The sequence below is a fragment of the Ahaetulla prasina genome, chromosome 2 (assembly GCF_028640845.1).
Source record: "Ahaetulla prasina isolate Xishuangbanna chromosome 2, ASM2864084v1, whole genome shotgun sequence".
Classification (NCBI taxonomy): Eukaryota; Metazoa; Chordata; class Lepidosauria; order Squamata; family Colubridae; genus Ahaetulla; species Ahaetulla prasina.
Window position 1 is genome coordinate 284,322,817 of NC_080540.1, and position 19,339 is coordinate 284,342,155.

General features: G+C 40.7%; 1 protein-coding gene across 1 annotated transcript in view; it reads right to left on the reverse strand.

The window, feature by feature from the left end:
• Positions 1–2,603: 2,603 nt before the first annotated feature.
• The window catches only part of WDR7 (WD repeat domain 7), a 261,730-nt gene continuing 244,994 nt past the window's right edge, over positions 2,604–19,339 (reverse strand). The window contains exons 29-30 of the mRNA XM_058168102.1: positions 14,174–14,278; positions 2,604–6,967 (exon numbers count right to left, since the gene is read on the reverse strand). Coding sequence (XP_058024085.1) covers positions 6,764–6,967; positions 14,174–14,278 — 309 coding nt within the window. The 3' untranslated portion in view covers positions 2,604–6,763. The remainder of the gene's footprint in view (positions 6,968–14,173; positions 14,279–19,339) is intronic.

Sequence of the window (19,339 nt, forward strand, 5' to 3'; positions counted from 1 at the left end):
ATACGTTATCGATGCTTTCTCCAAACCATTGTACAAAAACACCTTGAAGTGTCAAGCTTTAAAAATGAGTCTTTTTTCCCCTCTTTCTCCTGTGCAGCTTGGATTATCTTGGCCTTGTCAAAATACATTCTCTAGTTAGGGCTTGGAAATATTTCCCTCCTGGCTCCTCCGTATTGATTTTTTTCCACACTCAGTCCTGTCTGTCAGCTGAAGAGGTGAAAGGTGAAAGTTCATTCGGCACTGCCTGGCTTTACCTTCCTGTTAATGTCGTGCCCTTTCTGCATTTGATCAGTTTATGTGATCAGCAATAGAACGGATCCTGAGCCAATTCTACCTATAGAGAAAATAATATTTCATCTACCAGTGATTTTAACACAGGAATACACCTTAAGATTCAAGAGGTGATGGAGGCGTCTTCTCTTTTCTTCTCTTCTTGGATGATTCTTCCTAGCATACCATTCTGCCTTCTCCGGTGGAAAAATTCAAAGGGAAAAAAAAAAGGTGAATTAGCTTCCTTTGGAAGAATAATTGATTGCTGATTTATGTCCAGTAAACTGTCCTTATCTGAATTCTTCATTGGATATTTTTTTTTATACAGGTGATAGGAGAAACAGAAGTGCACATATGTTTACACACAGAATACACATACACAATCAGAGAGAGAGAGAGAGAGAGCGAGAGAGAAGGGAGGGAGGGAGAGGGAGAGAGAGACTGGTTAATGTTTAATTAATTTCCAGGATGGAATTGTACTTTTTTTTAAAAAAATGTTAATTTTGTTCCAGTGTACACTTTAAACTACTTTTTTCCCTTCCAAGTCCAATTCTTTATCAGCTGTAATGAAATGTCCTAAAGGGCTACATTTACAGTACAGGTCAAGGTTCAAGCCATGGAAACTACATGGGTGATGTACCTCAAAAGGTTGTTGTAGTGGGTTTTTAAACAGAACTTAGAAATGATGCTCCTGGAGAAAAGGCAAGATACTTATCCAGCAAATAAATAAAATGAACATCAACCTAGACCAGGGGTCTGCAAACCTGGCTCTTTTAAGACTTGTGGACTTCAATTCCCAGAGCTTGCTGGCTGAGGAACTCTGGGAGTTGAAGTCCACAAGTCTTAAAAGAGCCAAGTTTGCAGACTCCTGACCTAGACAACAGCCAAAACACGGTGGTGTAGCTAATAGGGGAGAGCTTAGATTCATGGCTACTATGGCTAGAGAGAAGAAACGACGTCTAAGGGGTTTAAGTCAGTCTTTGCCCAGATTTATTTATATAATTTATTAAATTTATATACCGTCCCTCTCACAATTCGGGGCAACTTTGTCTGGCATGATGTCTCAGTTGTGGCCCTTCCTTGTAAAAGAAACCCTATCAACAATAAACTATCTTCTCACCTCCCAGTTAGTACCGAAATGTTCTGCATGGGACTATTAAAAAAAAACAAAAAACTATTAGGAATTTGCAATTGACCCCAAATGGAGCAACCTACTTGTTGACAGGTGATATTTGCTATCGATATCTAACACAGCTTCTGTGGCCTCTACGTTGGCTACCAATGGATACACGGTATAATTCCAAGGGCTGTTTTTTGATTCTTTCTTTTCACTGTGCACATCTCAAATGTAGGCTTTAAAGGTGCTCTCCACATAAAATCTTGGGTAATGTGAGAAACTTCCATTTTTCATCAGTAGCCCCCTTGCTATGGAAAAGCTCCCAACCAGCAGCCCGGATGGATTTAAAACCACTATACTGCTTCTTTTTTTTTTTTAAAAAAAAGATTATTTTTGTGTTATTACAATATTGCCAGTGTCTTTATTCTACTTCATTATCTGTTGCCATAAGTTTCCGGGGAGTGGTATAGTAAATAAATACATTTGATTTTTCTCCACCCTAACGTCCAGTGAAATGGAGGAAAATCTAGCACCACCCAGGAATTCCCAAGCTGCAATTTCTAGCATTACTGCAGGAAAATACTAATGGCAACATTCAGCAAACCGTAAGACAGCCAGAGTGCTTTGCTGTGCTCCCAATCTACTCAAATGTAGAATTCATTGTGGCAGTACTGCTAAATTCTCTGCCATTTGCCAATGTGGAGTACGTACAGTATGTGTGGCACTATTATTCACATTAATATACTCTAGGTACCACTGAGGTTCTGATGATTTCATGGGCAAGCAGCCCAGCTTTGTTGTTAGCTAGTTTGAGTTAAACTCGCTTTATAAATTTAGTAGTAACAGGTCATTACCGTTTTGACCTGTCTCTGGCAGAAACTTGTAGTTTGTCCAAAGGATGTTTCTGTGACCTGATTCCATCCATCCATTTCATCCTCTCTATTCACCGTCCTCATGCCAATCATCATCAATTTATGTAGTCCATCATCTGCTTGCAGACGTGAGTTTCTGTTTGCTGAGCTTTGCCTCAAGGGAGCAGTCGGTCTGCATGTGGCCCAGGACTGCTCGAGGGATTGGTTCTTCTTGCACTCCCTGGCACTCTTGGTAATGCCTGAAGATCCAGAATTTGAAGAGGTCCATCTTTTGTCTCTTTTTTTACTCTCTCTATTCCAACGTCCGGCTTTCATAGCAATACATTACTATGGAACGTACTGGAAAGAGAGTGGCTTTAATTTGTTTCCGCATATGATCTTGTCATTTACCTGTTTTCCTTCTAGGATTAAATCTCTTTCAGTTCTTCAGCATGTGTCATCTGATCTTGAAATCAGGCAAAGAAAACCATTTACATTCATTTGCCATTAAGGGTTAAGTCCATTCATGGAGAGCTGAAGATAGCCTTATTTACAATGGGGCTTATGCAAACAGACAGCGTTGCTAAGTAGGGCAGTGGAAATTAGAATGCAAGTACAATTTAGTGTTATTTCAGAGAAATTATCCATTTAGGTCCTTTCTAGCCGGACAGCAAATAATAAGGGGAATCGTGCAGTTTCTTAGAGGCAGACATTTTAATCAGTTACCATACACTGCGACTTCAGTAGTGACAACATTTTCATACAGGTGTCTCATCATGTCATCTTTTGCTTGTAAACTGCCAATGAAGCCACGCAGGTTGCTACATTTACAAGGACAAATCCAAATACAGTACTAAACAAATCAATAAAACACTAAAAGCTTACACTGGAATGACAATACAAATTTTACTGCAGTGCTGAAAGATCTAGGCTATGATGAAATTTACAGTGAGGGCTGAGTAAGTCTCTCCAATGCAGATTTGCATAAGGGGAATCTTAAGGGAATTAAGAAGCCTTGGCAAAAATCCACTCAGTGCTACTCTAGCATAGCACCGTTCGTTTCAGTGAAAGGAGTCATGCAAGGCTCCTGTGACGGGCCAAGTGGATTGTTCAAGTAACCAGTACATAAATATTGATTCTCCTGTTAAATTACTCCTTTGTATAGGCCAGATTTTCTATTGGTCTGATTTTGTTTGAACAGGCATAATGCATCACGTTACGCATCTGCTGAAGACACAGCTCCAAGAGTCCATCCTGCCCACGCCATTGTAATATTCAAAATAGGTTTAGATCCTTCACAACAGCAAATAATGTCTTGTGGGTAAAAGCAGGTGGGTCTGCTTTGCCATCACATCTCAAAATGCTGGAAATTGTTTGGAAAAACAAGACACGGTAAAGTAAAAGGAAGAGTCACGGGGCCGATCAGTAACATTTGGGAACCGGACACCCTCCACTCAAAATAAAGATGGAACTCTCCTTCAAGTCCTGCTGAAATAGTGCAGCATAACTGAAAAGATTTGCTCTCTTTTTGTATAGCCCAGTGTAGTATGCTTGGAATATCTAAATTGGGCTTCCATGTTATAAATGCAGAGAGCCACATCAAAATGGGAGTCACTTGCTGGTTGCCCCAAACTTGCCTTGTAATAGGTGGCATTGTTTGTCTAGATCCTGATGAATAATATTACATATTTAACTTTTCTCCCTAGGTCATTGGTTATTATAAGGAACTTCATAGTATCATATTGTAGGTAACTTTTAGACCAGGAGTGTCGAACTGGTGGCCCACGGGTAGGATTCGTCACACACAAGCCACGCCCACCCCAGCTCTGCGAATGGGAAAAATGTCGCGAAACATCAGGTGACGGCAAAGTGATGCCTTGAGTTCGACACCCGTGTTTTAGACTGCGTTTTGAAGGGAAACCAAAAAACCTTCTCCCTACTGGAGTGCGTTTTTTCACTGGCAACCCTCAGATTACCATAATGTAGGACTCTGCCCTTAGTAAGCCTACACTAATAATAGGCCCCAGGGACCCTGCAAAACACTTTAGCTACAAACTCCCACAATCCTTTGCTTCTGGGTTGGTGGCAGCTAGAAATCCAAGCATCCCAGGAGGTTGGAGATTTCCTGATGAGATGCAACAAGTACCATTATGCAAATAGCTTAGTAAATTTGGAAAGCTGCCTCTCCAAATTGCCTTATTGCTCGGAAATGGTCCCTGCAGAGTCTTGTTTTATTTCAGGAAATATTAGCGGACCTTCTGCTTTTTTCCTCTCACGCGTCATTCCATACAAATAAACGGGACCCTTTAGATTGCAGGAATCAATGTGGAAAAAGAACGTGTGGATAACAAAAGAAATTATATACATAATAAAAAATAAAGTTATCTGAAAGGGAGTATCCCCTAAATATCATTCACTGTACCATTTATGCCATCATCGTAATAGAATTCAACAATGGTGTACATTTCTGTGTATTCTGGGGACAGTGGTCATAACCAGGTGCACACATGATATGTTTCTTTAACCACCTCCCCTCAAAAAACCTGAAAATTTACAAGTGAATTTATCTCCACCAAACCCACAGGTCAGTAGCACAAAGTCACAGTGCTTTAAACATTCTGAACAATTTCTTATCGTTTTTTAAAATTTTCTCAAGGTAACGAATTATGGCTGATATAATGTTAGTTACATATACGGTATTAAAAAAGGTCACTAAACTGTTTGATGATGATCTCAATGTATGCAAAGCACCAGGAATGTTTCAGTGCTATTCAGGAAGGCAAAGATGATGGACAGCATTCAGTCCCGGGGAGATGATACAGATGCTGTGCTCCAAAAAATGCACCCAGTTGTCCTTCTGGATCCGTCATCCTTCAATTTTCACAATCAAATTTTCCACAGGCGCCATTTTTGCTAAATTTATCAGCATGCATTAAGAACATTTTCTCTGTATTCTTATATTTCAAGTCTAGAAGTACATGTATACTATACATACAGTATGTTTAAACACACCAGCATTTCAATAAAATATTTTCTACGTTTACCCCCCTCAGCTCTATAAGGAAGGGTGGATGGGAGAAAGACACTGTTTTTCAGGAAGAAAATAAATATATAAGACAGAGGAGATATGTGAATGCTAATCAGCCTATTATGATTTTTTTTCTGATTAAGGATAACACTTCAAACTGACCCGAAGGTTAACTTTTCTTCATATTTCTTGCAATAATGATAAAGATATGTTTTATTAAATAATTCTAACTCTTAAATCTCTTTCCTCTGATTAATTCAAATGATATAAGTTTGCTGTATCATAATTAGTGACATATTTATGTCACAACAAGGTTTGACGATGTAAATGTGAAGAGTCTTCACTTCTTTGCAAGAGGAAGCTGTGGAACAGCTCATTTTTGGATACATAGTTATGATATTGATACATACAATAGCAGCAAAGAAAATATCAATATCCCCATTATCTCTTTCATATTCTTGTGTAAATTTTCATTGAAGGAAAAAAAAATAACTGGGGTATTCTTTCTCCCCAACCTAAGAAACATAAAATTGCCTTTTGGCTAATGGGAATATTGCCATTGTTTCCATCTTGATTACAAATTACACAAAGAAAATGATTTCTTCTTTTCTATACATTTTCTTACAAAACCCCAAACCTGAAATATATAATGGGTTTTTAATGCTATTAACCAGTGACTTTAGTAGGCATCTCAGATTCTAGATATATAGGTGCCATATGACTCACTCTATCTTTTTTCCAGGTAAAAAATGCCAAACGGTATATATGGGATTTGTGGATTATTTCCTGATCCTATCAGAATTTCAGAAATGAACAGAGCATTCTTACTCCAAGATCTTCCAAGAACTTGGAAGAATTTCTGTGTAAACACATAAACTTTGGTAAACATGACATTTCAAAACACTTCGAAGGATTCCCCCCCCCCCTCTTCATTTAGGCTCTGAGGGTTTTAGCATTCTCGGAATGATGAGATTCAGACCAGTTTTAATGTTGTGAAGTGATTTTCTTTTTCAAAGTCAGTAGAATCAAGATTCTCACCAATCTAGCCAGACTCAAGTTACATTCTCAGGCTGTTTTGTTTTTTTTCCTCATAGTGATAAAGAGAAAAATCTTGGAAGATGTTCTAATTGCTGAAATGGGAATGCATTTCTCTAACGTTGAAGTTCTTTTGGTAACTTTAAGCTGCGTGGACTTCAACTCCCAGAATTCTCTAGCCAGCTGTCTGGGGAATTCTGGGAGTCGAAGTCCACACAGCTTAATATTGCCAAGGTTGAGAAACACTGCTCTAAAGTATTGCTTAAGCAGTATTTCTGCTGTGCAGAAGCAAGCAGAATATATATTGTCTGGCCAATCCTGGTCCATAAATCTTTAGGTATTTAATACCTCCAATCATAAAGAGGGAGAATCAATTTACAAGAACTTTCAAAACACATTTGTATTTAGAATCGGCGTTTGGGGGGCGGGGGGAGAGAGAAGCCTCTTTCACACACCCTGACTTTACACCACAAATCGATGTTCTTTGCCATCATGGGCCATAAGAATAAGATTGCGGTTCGAAGTCCAGATAAGCCTGACCAGTTTGAGGGCATTATGTGAACCTGGAGATGCAGGTTGGACAGGAGGCACCTGGTAGGTTTTAATACAACGGAGCTGCGGTGCAGAATTCAGCATCCCGATGCTTCCCAACAGAGAAGTGTTCATCTGGCATTGGGAGAAAGGGAAGAAAAAGCACAAGTCAATCGATGCTGAAATCCATACATTTGCCTTACAGATAGTCCTCGACTTAAGACATTCATCTGAGGACTGTTTGAACTTACAACAGGGCTGGAAAAAGAATGATCTGGTCACACAATCAAAATTTAAGCAACTTGGCAACCGGTAGGAATTTAGAATGCTTGCAGGATCATCTGATTACCATTAATGTCCTTTCCAAGGGTGGTTCTGACAAAGTCATTGGGGGAAGTCAGATTTGCTTGTCAAACATGGTGATTCACATCAACCGTGGCAAAAAATAAAACAAAAAACGGAAGCAGAACGCTCCGTCCCATATTTGGGTAGACCAGGTTGCCCTGATAGACCGGTTTCACCAGAAGAAACACTTCATGGCAAAAAAGATTGTAAAATCGGACATGACTCACTTAACAATAGCATCACTTATCAAAGGAAGTTCTGGCTCCAATTGTGGTCATAAGTCAAGGACTACCTGCAATACAGCACTGAGTCTCCTAAGAAATTCCCTAAAAGGCTGAGGGAAATTCCTTGAGTAAAACTTCATGCTGCTACCAACGTCACTTCTGTCCTTCTGTAAAGATCAGCTAATAGTTTGTGTTAATTCATCTCATGCCAATAAATGGTGTCTTAAGTCCTGAAACTCAGGAGCCTTTTCGCAAATATTCTTGATGTGGCTGCCATATCAACCTCATTTGCCCTCTTCAGCTAGGCTGTGTTTTTTTGTGAGGGGAATCCATAAAGACAATTTAATTACAGCTGCCCGAGATAGCTATAATTTCTAAGGCCATTTCACACTCTATTTAGAAGTTCAATTTTTACCTCATTCACCCTGAAAAGTGATAGCACGCACGCACGCACACCCACACCCACAGGACACACCATCAACAAAGGCAAAAGCTTTAGGCTTGTGTTAATTTCTTATCAGAGAAGATCTGACATTCATGGATGTCTTAATGGGAAAGGTGCCCGTTTCAGACTTTTTGTTCAAAGTTCGCCATCACAAATCCACCAATCTCTCTCTCTCTCTCTCTCTCTCTCTCTGTGTGTGTGTGTATGAAAGAGAGAGGCCTCTGCAGTTGGGTCACGTGATTTTGGCTTTTCATCTTGCCTCCTTTAAGGTCAGCGAGTAGACAAATAGTTACTGACAAGTGAATACATCTCATCCCATCTTTCTAATCAAACTACTAATGTAACCTTCTGGCATTGCTCCAAATATGAGCTGATCAGTGGCTAATAGGGGGGTGAGGGTAATCTTTTTTGCACTTTCTATGGGTAGGCAGAACTTTTGCCACATTTTTTTTTGTTTTCAGGGGGTTATTTTGGTTGTGGGAAAATGAAGACTGAGAAAGCACAGTTGATAGTCAGAGGGGGAGTCTGTGGATTAAAGAGACCTTCTCTTGAGTTTTTAGAGACTATTAGACAACTTGTGACACCCCCCCCCCCGCCCGCTTGGCTCATCATTTCAGAGACATTTCCTTACCAGATTCCACAAAGACAGAGTTTCAAATGTATGTGAAAAGTTCTTCAAAATTCAGACAGATATTCAGGGATGTATTTGCCTTGAAAGTAGCCCATATACAGAACTGTGCAGTGGTGGGATTCAAGTAATTTAACAACCGGTTCTCTGCCCTAATGATTTCTTCCAACAACTAGTTTGCCAAACTGCTCAAAAAGTTAACAACCGGTTCTCTCAAAGTGGTGCGAACTGGCTGAATCCCACCACTGGAACTGTGTAGATATAATACAGTCAAACATCAGGAGCTGACCAGAGAAAATATTTTATGACATTTTGTATTATGCCATGAAATGCTTTGTGATAATTTTCATACCATAAAATATTTTACAAAATTTGCCAAATTTCAATTCCTCAGGAGTTGCCTTTTTCGAAGGGCTGAGAGAGAGAGTGACTGGCCCAAGATCACCCAAAGCGGGACTAGAATTCATAACCTCCTGGTTTATAGCCTGGTGCCTTAACCACTACACCACACTGGCTGTCTTTGTAGCCCAATAATCTCCTTTTAAAATCTTCCTTAACTTTATAACTCCTTCAATCAGGAGTGGAGTAACTTTCTTTTGACCTGGCACTATTTATTGACTGCCTACTTTGGGGGCATTTTACCTCTTTTTTTGTTAAGAAGAAAGTAATCAAGAAGCAAGCAAACAAAAATAGCACTGCTGAATCCTGGTATTTTGCCATTAAATTTCAGTGGTCCCATTTCTAGGATCTGTAATAAGATCTGAGTGAGTTTTGCTAATTGTGGCTTGGTCCCCACTTCTGTCCTAGATGGTTATGAATACACATCTGGCCCAAAGGTACTTTTTCAGGAGGCAACTGGAGTTCCTTGTTTTTTCTTTTGAAGATGTTTCGCTTCTCATCTAAGAAGCTTCTTCAGTTCTGACAGGATAGTGGGGCTGGATAGTCAGAGCCGAAGAAGCTTCTTGGGTGAGAAGCGAAACGTCTTCAAAAGAAAAAAACAAGAAAGTCCAGTTGCCTCCTGAAAAAGCACCTTTGGGACAACCATGACCTGGATGACTGAAAATCTCCACAGACTTCTAAATACACATCTGTGTTTTCTTGATAACTGTCCGTTTGCAAATTAAAACATTCTGAGCTGACTTCACAGGCTTCCTGGTAAGCCTGCTGTGAGAGATCTATCTGAAGTGCTTCCAGTAATACAAATGTATTATATAAACACTCGATATGATTACTGATACCCTCTTGTAGGGCTGCACAAATTCTTCCATGAGATGCTTTGCAATCTAAGCATCGCCTGGACCAGTTCCTAAATTCTGCGAAGCAACTGCAATTTCTTGAAGCCTTGGTGCCGAGGATCTCCTAAAGTTTTCTGGATATTTATGTTTATCTCCAGAAGAGACTTCCTACTTTTGCATGAACATGCTCTTCTAGCTTACTATTTTTTCCCCTTGCACCATTCAAAGATGAAAGTAGCAAAAAGAAATAGGAATGCACTGATTTATGAACTGAACGTTAATATTTTGCTGGAAAACTACACACTTTTTTTTTTAAAAAAAAGAAAAATAATCAGTGTCATGCAAATGTTATGTAGCCTAGTTCTTTTCTCTAGCCACCCGATAACTGTGTGCATATTAAATGGCTGTAATTGCACCATCCGGCAACAAGAACAGTTTTCTCTGCTTTTTGCTGCTTCGTGAATAAGGTTGGGTATTTAATTCATGCATTATTTCAAAAATAAATGCAGGATTTTGAAATGCAATGGGAATGGTGGAGAGGAAGCGGTTAAGAGGCAGCAGTTTTCTCCTCTCTGGGTCTAAGCAAAACATCCAGGAAACAAGCTCTTAAATTCCAACTGGAGCTTCCAATTCACTTCATAACTGGGCTATTTAGATCACTTTGTTATGTAGGTGATGTGCCTGTGCAAAGAAATGAAGCGGCAGTCCTGAAAGGTTCTGTTAATCAGCTAAACCCATTAGGAGGGGAAACCTTCCTAGACCAGATGGGGATGGCCGAGTCAGCTGTGCGCCTGAGATTTTGACACATGGAAACCCTGGCATATTCTGGGACATTTTTAAGATGAGCTGCTGCCGATATCATGGTCTGAATCCTGATCAGTGCAACAGAGAAGCCATTACTTTCGTTCTGTCTCTCTCTCTCTCTCTCTCCCCTCCCCCCCCTTTCCTGGTCCTTCTGAACAACGAAATGGTGTCAGAGAATGTAAATCTCTAGCAGGGAGCATGCAAGCCCCACTGACATTTTCACAATTTAAATCATCTTGAGTAATAACCCTTTTAAGATGACTAATGTTACTGATTTTCTTGCATTAATAGCAGTGCTGAATAGACCCACTGGAGGGAGAGGAGGAATCACTAGTACATAGGACTATATTTTTAAATAAATGTAACATGCTGGCTATTGTTAACTCCTTCTGTTTAAGCTACCATTTAAAAAAAAATCAAGGGGAAAAAGATATTCACAGCTAGAACTAAGCTCAGCAGTTTATGGCATATGCTGAAGGATGGGTCTGCACTGAAGCACGGTTGCTGCGGCCACTCCCCCTGGTAATCTTAGATGATCATGTAAAACATCGCAATCAATAAGCTTGATTGCTTTTTAGATCTTCCCACGTAACCGAACTAAATACATGCAAGTGATGGAAGAGCATTTTCACAGTTTTTATTCATTGCTTCCTCAATAACACACTCTGCGATGACAGATGATAAATTCAATACTCTTTAATGACGCACAGTTATCATCAAATTAATGTAGAAAGTAATAGTAAATTAAAATTATATACTAGCTGTTAGTTGAAGGGATACTGAATCCAGGGTAGCAATAATTCTGCCGCTGAGTTTTTTTCCTTCATTGAGCCATCCTCCTGCAAAGGCAGGCATTCCAAACAAAAGGCACAATTTCACTTAAGGGTGTCCCTCTTCAATTCCTGGGTTGTCTGTTGTGTAATCAGGGGGCGCGATAGCTCAGTGGTTAAAGACACCAAACTTGTCAACTGGATCGCTGACAGCCTGGGTTCGAGACCTGAGTGTCATACGATGGGGTGAGCTCCTGTTACTTGCCCCAGTTCCTGTCCACCTAGCAGTTCGAAAAGCATGCAAATGCAAGTAGATCAATAGGTACCACTTTGGTGGGAAAATAATAGCATTCTGTGCACCTTTGGCATATGGCCATGTTGACCACATGAAATTGTCTTTGGACAACGCTTGCTCCCTTGGCCAACAAACGGAGATGAGCACCATGCCCTACAGCCACATATGACCGATGGGGAAGCCTTTACCTTTATGTTGTATAATCTCCATTGTTTTAAGATGTTGTGTAGGAGAACATCCTGAGATATGGTGGGCTACATTTTTTAAAGATTTCACCCGTCATTTTGTTTGGGAGTATGTTCTTCCATGATTCAGGTTTTAGTATTAAAAACAACAACAACAACAACTGAACACTACATTTATTCCATATCCGTAAAATTGTACAGTCCATTGAATACTGACCCATGCTCTCGGCACAGCTTGAAGCAGAACTGTCCTCTGTGATTTAATAAAAATACTTCATAAAGTATTTGAAAAGATTCCATAGGGAACTAAGGGTAGTCCTTGACTCAGTCATTTAGCGACCAGAGTTTACAACGAAAAAAGTCCCATACATTTGACGGCCGTCTCCAGGAGAGCTTTTTACCAGGTTCGCCTGGTTCGCCAGTTGCGCCCCTTTCTAGACCGGGATGCCCTATGCACGGTCACTCACGCCCTCGTGACGTCTCGTCTGGATTACTGCAATGCTCTCTACATGGGGCTCCCCTTGAAGGGCATCCGGAGGCTGCAGTTAGTTCAGAATGCGGCTGCGCGGGTGATAGAGGGAGCCCCTCGTGGCACCCACGTGACACCTCTCCTGCGCAGACTGCACTGGCTGCCTGTGGCTTTCCGGGTGCGCTTCAAGGTGCTGGTAACTATCTTTAAAGCGCTCCATGGCATTGGGCCGGGCTATCTACGGGACCGCCTGCTGCTACCAAATACCTCTCACCGACCCGTGCGCTCTCACAGAGAGGGACTCCTCAGGGTGCCGTCGGCTAGGCAGTGCCGTCTGGCGACACCCAGGGGAAGGGCCTTCTCTGTGGGGGCCCCCACCCTCTGGAACGAACTCCCCCCAGGACTTCGTCAACTTCCGGACCTCCGAACCTTCCGCCGCGAGCTTAAAACACATCTATTTGTCTGCGCAGGGCTGGACTAGGTTTTTTAAATTTAGATTTTAAATGGGTTTTATTATATATACTGTTTTAATTATCGGGCTATATTTAATAAGTTTTTTAACGGACATTTTATCTTGTATTTATATGTATTTTATCTGCCTGTGAACCGCCCTGAGTCCCTAGGGAGATAGGGCGGTATACAAATGTGAATAAACTAAACTAAACTAAACTAAACTACGGTCATGTGATCAAAATTTAGGTGCTTGGTGACTGGCATGTATTTACAACAGTTGCAGTGTCCTGGGGTCATATGGTTGCCGTTGGCAACCTTCCCAGCTGGCTTCCGACAAGTGAAGTGAAGCGAAACTGGATGCACTTAACGACGTGACCAGCTTAATGACTGTGGCAAAAAAGGATGTAAAATTGGGCATGACTCACTTAACCGATTTGATGGCAATGGAAATTCTGGTCCCGACTGTGTTGGTAAATTGAGGACTACCCGTTATTTGAAATATTTTGTTGTTTGAAGTAGAAGAGCAAATGGTGCCTGGCTCAAAGCTATGATATATCTGCTGTTTATCTCTGGTTTCCAGCCAAAAGCCACCGTTGCAAACAATGGCCACCGCAAAAACTGTAAAATCAGGTCAGGCATGTGATGACCCGCTTAATGACCAGCAGGATTTATGACTGTAATTCTGGGTAAATTACAGTCATAGGTTGAGGATTACCTATAGCAGAGGTCCTCAACCCCCTGGTCCTGGATTGGGACCGGTCCATGGCATGTCAGAAACTGATCTGTGCAAACAAGCGAAGCCCCATCCATGGGATGCAGGCAGCACATGAAACCACGCTCCCTCTGATCCATGGAAAAACCTCCCTGGAACCGGTCCCTGGTACCCAAAATGTTGAGGGTCACTTAACTATGGTTTAGCGGACTGGCACAGAATAGACCCAGATTAAGGCTCAGCTTTATCTATAGTAATTCAAGGAATGAATTTTGACCAGGCACTGTCTCTTAATCCAGTTTATCTCATAGCAGTGTTGTGGGGGGAAAAAAAGAGAGGACTTAATCTACTACAGGTATTCCACGATTTACAATAGTTCATTTAGTGACCGCTCGAAATTTCAACAGCACAGAAAAAAAGCGACTTATGGCCATTTTTCACACTGACGACCATTGTGGCATCCCATGGTCACATGATCAAAATTCAAATGCCTGGCAACTGATTCACGTTTATGACGGTTGCAGAGTCCCGAAGTCACATGATCACCCTTTGCAAACTTCTTGACAAGCAAAGTCAACGAGCAAGCTCAATTCATTTAACAACTGTGTTACTAAATTAACACCTGCAATCATTTACTTAACAACTGTGCCAAGAAAGGTCGTGAAATGGGGGCAAAAGTCACTTAACAACAGAAATTTTGGGCTCAATTGTGGTTGTAAATCGAGGACTACCTCTATAACAAACCAAATAAAAATATAAAAATATCTGGGACTTACCTGCCAGAAGGAAATGTGACTATCAGTGTTGGAGTAAGTGGCAAGATACCGACCATCGGGTGCAAAAGCCACGGCTGTTATTGCCCCTTTATGACCGTGAATTGTCTAAATAACAATAATAAAGCAAGACAGAAAATGAGCACTTGATGTCATATAATAGAAAAAACAATTACTGCCTTCCACTGAGGACCTGTATACTGCACGAGTCAAAAAGAAGGCTGTGATAATATTTACAGATCCCTCGCATCCTGGACATAAATTGTTTCTCCTACCTTCAAAACGACACTATAGAGCACTGCGCACCAGAACAACTAGACACAAGAACAGTTTTTTCCCGAACGCCATCACTCTGCTAAACAAATAATTGCTTCAACACTGTCAAACTATTCACAAAGTCTGCATTATTATTCTATTAATCTTCTCATCGCTCCTATCACCCATCTCCTCCCACTTATGACTGTAACTTGTTGCTATATCCTTACGATTTATACTGATTGTTTCCTAGTATGATTTGATTGCTTATTTGTACCCTAAGACTATCACTAAGTGTTGTATCTTATGATTCTTAACGAATTTATCTTTTCTTTTTATGTACACTGAGAGCATATGCACCAAAGACAAATTCCTTGTGTGTCCAATCACACTTGGCCAATAAAGAATTGTATATCGTACATTGCAATTGCAGTTGCAGTCTTAGTTTAATGTATAATTTCTAAATAAGGTTACTCTTCAAATGATTGAAACCTGTGTTGGTTATTTTGCAGAACAGACAGACGATGTAACACAAAATTTATTGTCTATCTATCTCACTCTGATCCAACCTTACAGATGTAAAATTCTTGGACCTCTGAATATTAGCCACTCCGTCAGCAAAACCTATATTTCAGGAATGGGGGGCTGAGGGGGGAGGGAAGAAAAAACCTGCCCTGTCCATAGTGATTTTCCCCATCATCCATGAATGCTGAATAAAGTGCCGGAACAGCAGTTTATTGTGAACAGCCAGCTCTACTCTTTGATTAAATATATATAATCCAGACTGGAAATTAGCAAGCCCAATCAAATGTTGCGGGCTCCTGTTCTCTTCGTATCATCTCTCAATGATCGAAACTCACGTTCCGAGCGAGGAACGTTGTTGCTGCTATTGAAAATGTTTGTATGATTCATGCTTCGCGACAACTTCCTCACGGTAAGGCGCTGCAGCAAGACACGGGGAAGACTCAGCAGAAATGCCAGGAGGCCGTACACGCATGAGCGGGTCTGCTTTTAATGCACTGAACATTCTTTTTACGCATGCTGCAAGCTGACCTTTCTGTCAAATGGGTCAACCGGCTGTGGTGAGAATATCTGTGCTGGGCTTTTAGTAGACTGTGTGATTCAAAGAGCTAGTTGTAGTCCTAGAACAATCAGCTAACCGCAATGAATACCTAGCATTGCCCATTTTGTAGAAAGCTAAGACAAAACAAAGATAGAAGTCAGTTATATTTCATGAAACATACCACAGAGGGGACAAGAAAAGTGGATATACGGATTACTTTGCTTTGGCATTTTCTGCAAAAATGTGGATATCATGCTCCGCAAACTTTTGACATTCTGCAGACCAAATCACCTTGGTATTAATTTATTTATTCAACCATTTTATGTGGTTGCCCATTCACCAAGCAACTCAGGGTAGTTGCCAAGTTAAAAACATTAAAATAATACACTAGTCGTAAAAAGAACCACATATTGTAACCTTGGAATCAATCATTCAAGTAACACATACTAGCACATACTAATGACTATTGTAACAACCTGACCAAATGCTTTACAGAAGAATCAGGATGTCAAGTTCTTTCTAAAGGCCAGGGCTAACCTGGGGACAGGTCTAGCAACAGAAAAGGCAATGTCCTGGGTCATATTAAATGGAACTTTTTAACAGAAGGGGCTGGAACATGCCAATCTGATTTGATCTTGTTGGGGAGGTAGAAATAATTAGAGATAGATGGTCCCTCAAATAGCTTGGTCTTATACCATGAAGGGTTTTATAGGTGTCAACAATATCTTGCACCCACGAGCCCATTGTTAGCTTATAAAATAATGGGGTTTATATGGGTTAGGTATACCATGGTTTCCTATAGCTATCCACTCTGCTGCATTAGTTGGACTTCTGGACTACAACTGGCTTCTAAGAGGTCACCAAGGTGTAAGTGATCATAAGCAGAACCTCCCAGTGCAGGAATGGGTGAAGCTGGCAAACAAGATGGATTTGGTCAAAGGCCTTCCTAGCCACAGCTGCCATATGCTCCTTAAGTTGAAATTGTGCTCCAGTTTTGTCTGATGCCGTGTCAGGGGTGAAATGCTCCCAGATCAGACCGGATCAAGCGATCCGGTAGTGATTGTGGTCGGTAGTTCAGCAATCCGGTAGCGATGGCAGAGCGAAGTTCCACCCACCCGCCTAGGTATCATTACTTCCTGGTTTTAACCAGGAAGTAATGTGTTTTTTACCTTCTGTGCATGCATGGCGCGTGCACTTCCGGACCAGTAAGGAAGGTAAGTAGATTTCACCCCTGCGCAGCCTGGATTCATTTAGAGCTAGAGATGACAAGTCTTCAGGACAAGACAGCTTCAAAATCCCTGGCCATTTGGTTTTGCTCAGACTGATCCTGAGTCTGTTCTTCTCCTTCTAGATTCCCACAGAATTGAGACAAAACCTTGAGGGCCATTACTTGGATATTTATTATAGAGAGAACATTTTTCTCTCTGTCGTTGTATTAGGACTTCGGCTAATTTCTAACAGCCATCGTTTTACCAAGCCTGGTTTGGCAGCTGTACTACCAAATTCTAATTTAACTGGCAGAGATAATAATGAATCAAGGCTTATTTTTTACGATTAAATAAAAGTTTAGCCAAAGGAAAGGAACATGCCTGCTTCAACAAAATTTACAAAGTAAGTGTCAAGATGCAAAATCTGTTAAATTAGATTTGTTTATGGCTAAGTGATAGATGCTTTTTGAAACACTGGAGAGATGACAGACCGTAGAATTTATCTTTCGGGTGGAGGTGGAGGTATTCTTTTTGCTGCCAAATATGTGTTTTACATAGTTTGTTAGTAGAGTTTGTTTCATAAGAGCTGAATCTTTATGTGCTGCTGGGACCACAGGAAAGCTCAAGGAACACTATGGACTTGCAGCATTTTTCATTCAGTTAGCAAATGAGAAGATAGTCCTTTTATGTTCATGGGACATAAGTTGCAAATGTAAACAGAAAAAGAGGGGCTACTGCTATAAATAAATTATGAATCCCGCCAAACCAAGCAGCCTAACACTAGCAGACGTATAACTTCAGAATGGAAGCTTCAATAGGCATATTGCACAGTTGCAGAAATGTGACAGTTAACATTTGGGATTCCACATCACTACTGCAACTGAGGTCTGAGGAGCAGTCATATTGTATTTTCATCAAATACACAAACCTTGACTTGTTATTGAATAGGTTTTTACTCATATGGCCACACAGAGGGGACCTGGGTCTTTCAGTAGCTTAGAAAACTTCCATATTGTGGCAGTCGCCATTGTCCATAAGCTCCTGTTTTACAGAATCTCCATCAAATAATAAGATACCCTCATTACCCATTGCCAGATTAAGATTATAGCTTGCTGAACGTTAAGATTAACAACTGCTTCCTAAAACAGACACAAATAAGATGATATGTTTGTTCACTTCTCCTCATGCGTGACATTTGTTCTTGTGTAATTTCAATGGGTTAATGATGCTGTCAGCAAAAAAGCTGTAATTCTGTATTCACCCTTGAAAATATTCTGTTTTCATAATGTCTGCTACTGAATATTATCACTTTCAAGTGGAACTTACTGTTTTTCAAAGGGACACTGAATAAACATGGAAAAAGTTTATTTATCTCATTTCAAAGCACTCCATGTATGACTTTCGAAATATAGATCATCAATTCATTTAAAGTGATAACCACTTCATTGAACAATGTGGGCTATTTTAAGCCTGTCCTACCCTACATATTGTAAATTTCTCAAAACTCTGGCTCCTTGATCACTATGAAGTTCTGACCACATAGATTTTTGAGGAATATTATGCCTATCAGTCTGGAAAAGATGACAACAGCCTTCCAAAGCTCTCAGGCTCCATTGCTCAAATTCAAAGCCAAAAGACTGAAATAAAAAGATTTAGGACAAAAGTGAATCTTTCCAAGAATGGGTCTCTTAATATCCAGAAATCTGCAGATCTTGTTGGCTTTGGCTGAAGTCAAGTATTCATGATTCCATCCCCACAAAAAACACTGAATAAAATGGAATTCGAGAATAACATGACATTTCTTACAAAAATGCTCGCTATTGTTACACAATTCATTTTTATTTTTTATTTTAACCAGGTACCTCACAGACAATTGATGTTTGCCAATAAAGAATCTTGGGTAATTAAATGGCAAGAATGAATACTGCTACTCTGGAAAGAGTGTTAGGGATGTGGTGGCTCAGTAGCTAAGACACTGAGCTTGTTGATCGAAAGGTTGCAGTTCAGCAGTTTGAATCCCTAGTGCTGCCGTGCAACAGGATGAGTTCCCATTACTTGTCCCAGCTTCTGCCAACCTAGCAGTCTGAAAGCACGTAAAAAATGCAAGTAGAAAAATAGGGACCACCTTTGGTGGGAAGGTAACAGCATTCTGTGTACCTTTGGTATTTAGTCATGCTGGCCACATGACCAAGGAGACGACTTCAGACAGCGCTGGCTCTTTGGCTTAAAATTGAGGTGAGCACCGCCCCCTAGATTCGGGAACGACTAGCACATATGTCCGAGGGGAACCTTTACCTTTAGAAAGAGTGTACAGAAGAACAACAGAGATGTTGTTGTTGTTGCTGTTACCTCATGCCTCCCACCGACCTGTACGCTCGCACAGAGAGGGTCTTCTCAGGGTGCCGTCCGCCAGACAATGTCAGCTGGCGGCCCCCAGGGGAAGATCCTTCTCTGTGGGGGCTCCTACTCTTTGGAATGAACTTCCCCCTGGTTTATGTCAAATACCTGACCTTCGGACCTTTCGCCGCGAACTGAAAACATATCTGTTTGTTCGCGCGGGGCTTTCTTAAATTGTCTAGATTTTAAATTTTAAATTTCATTTAGTTTTAATTTGGGGTCTTTTAGATTTTAACTATCTTAATT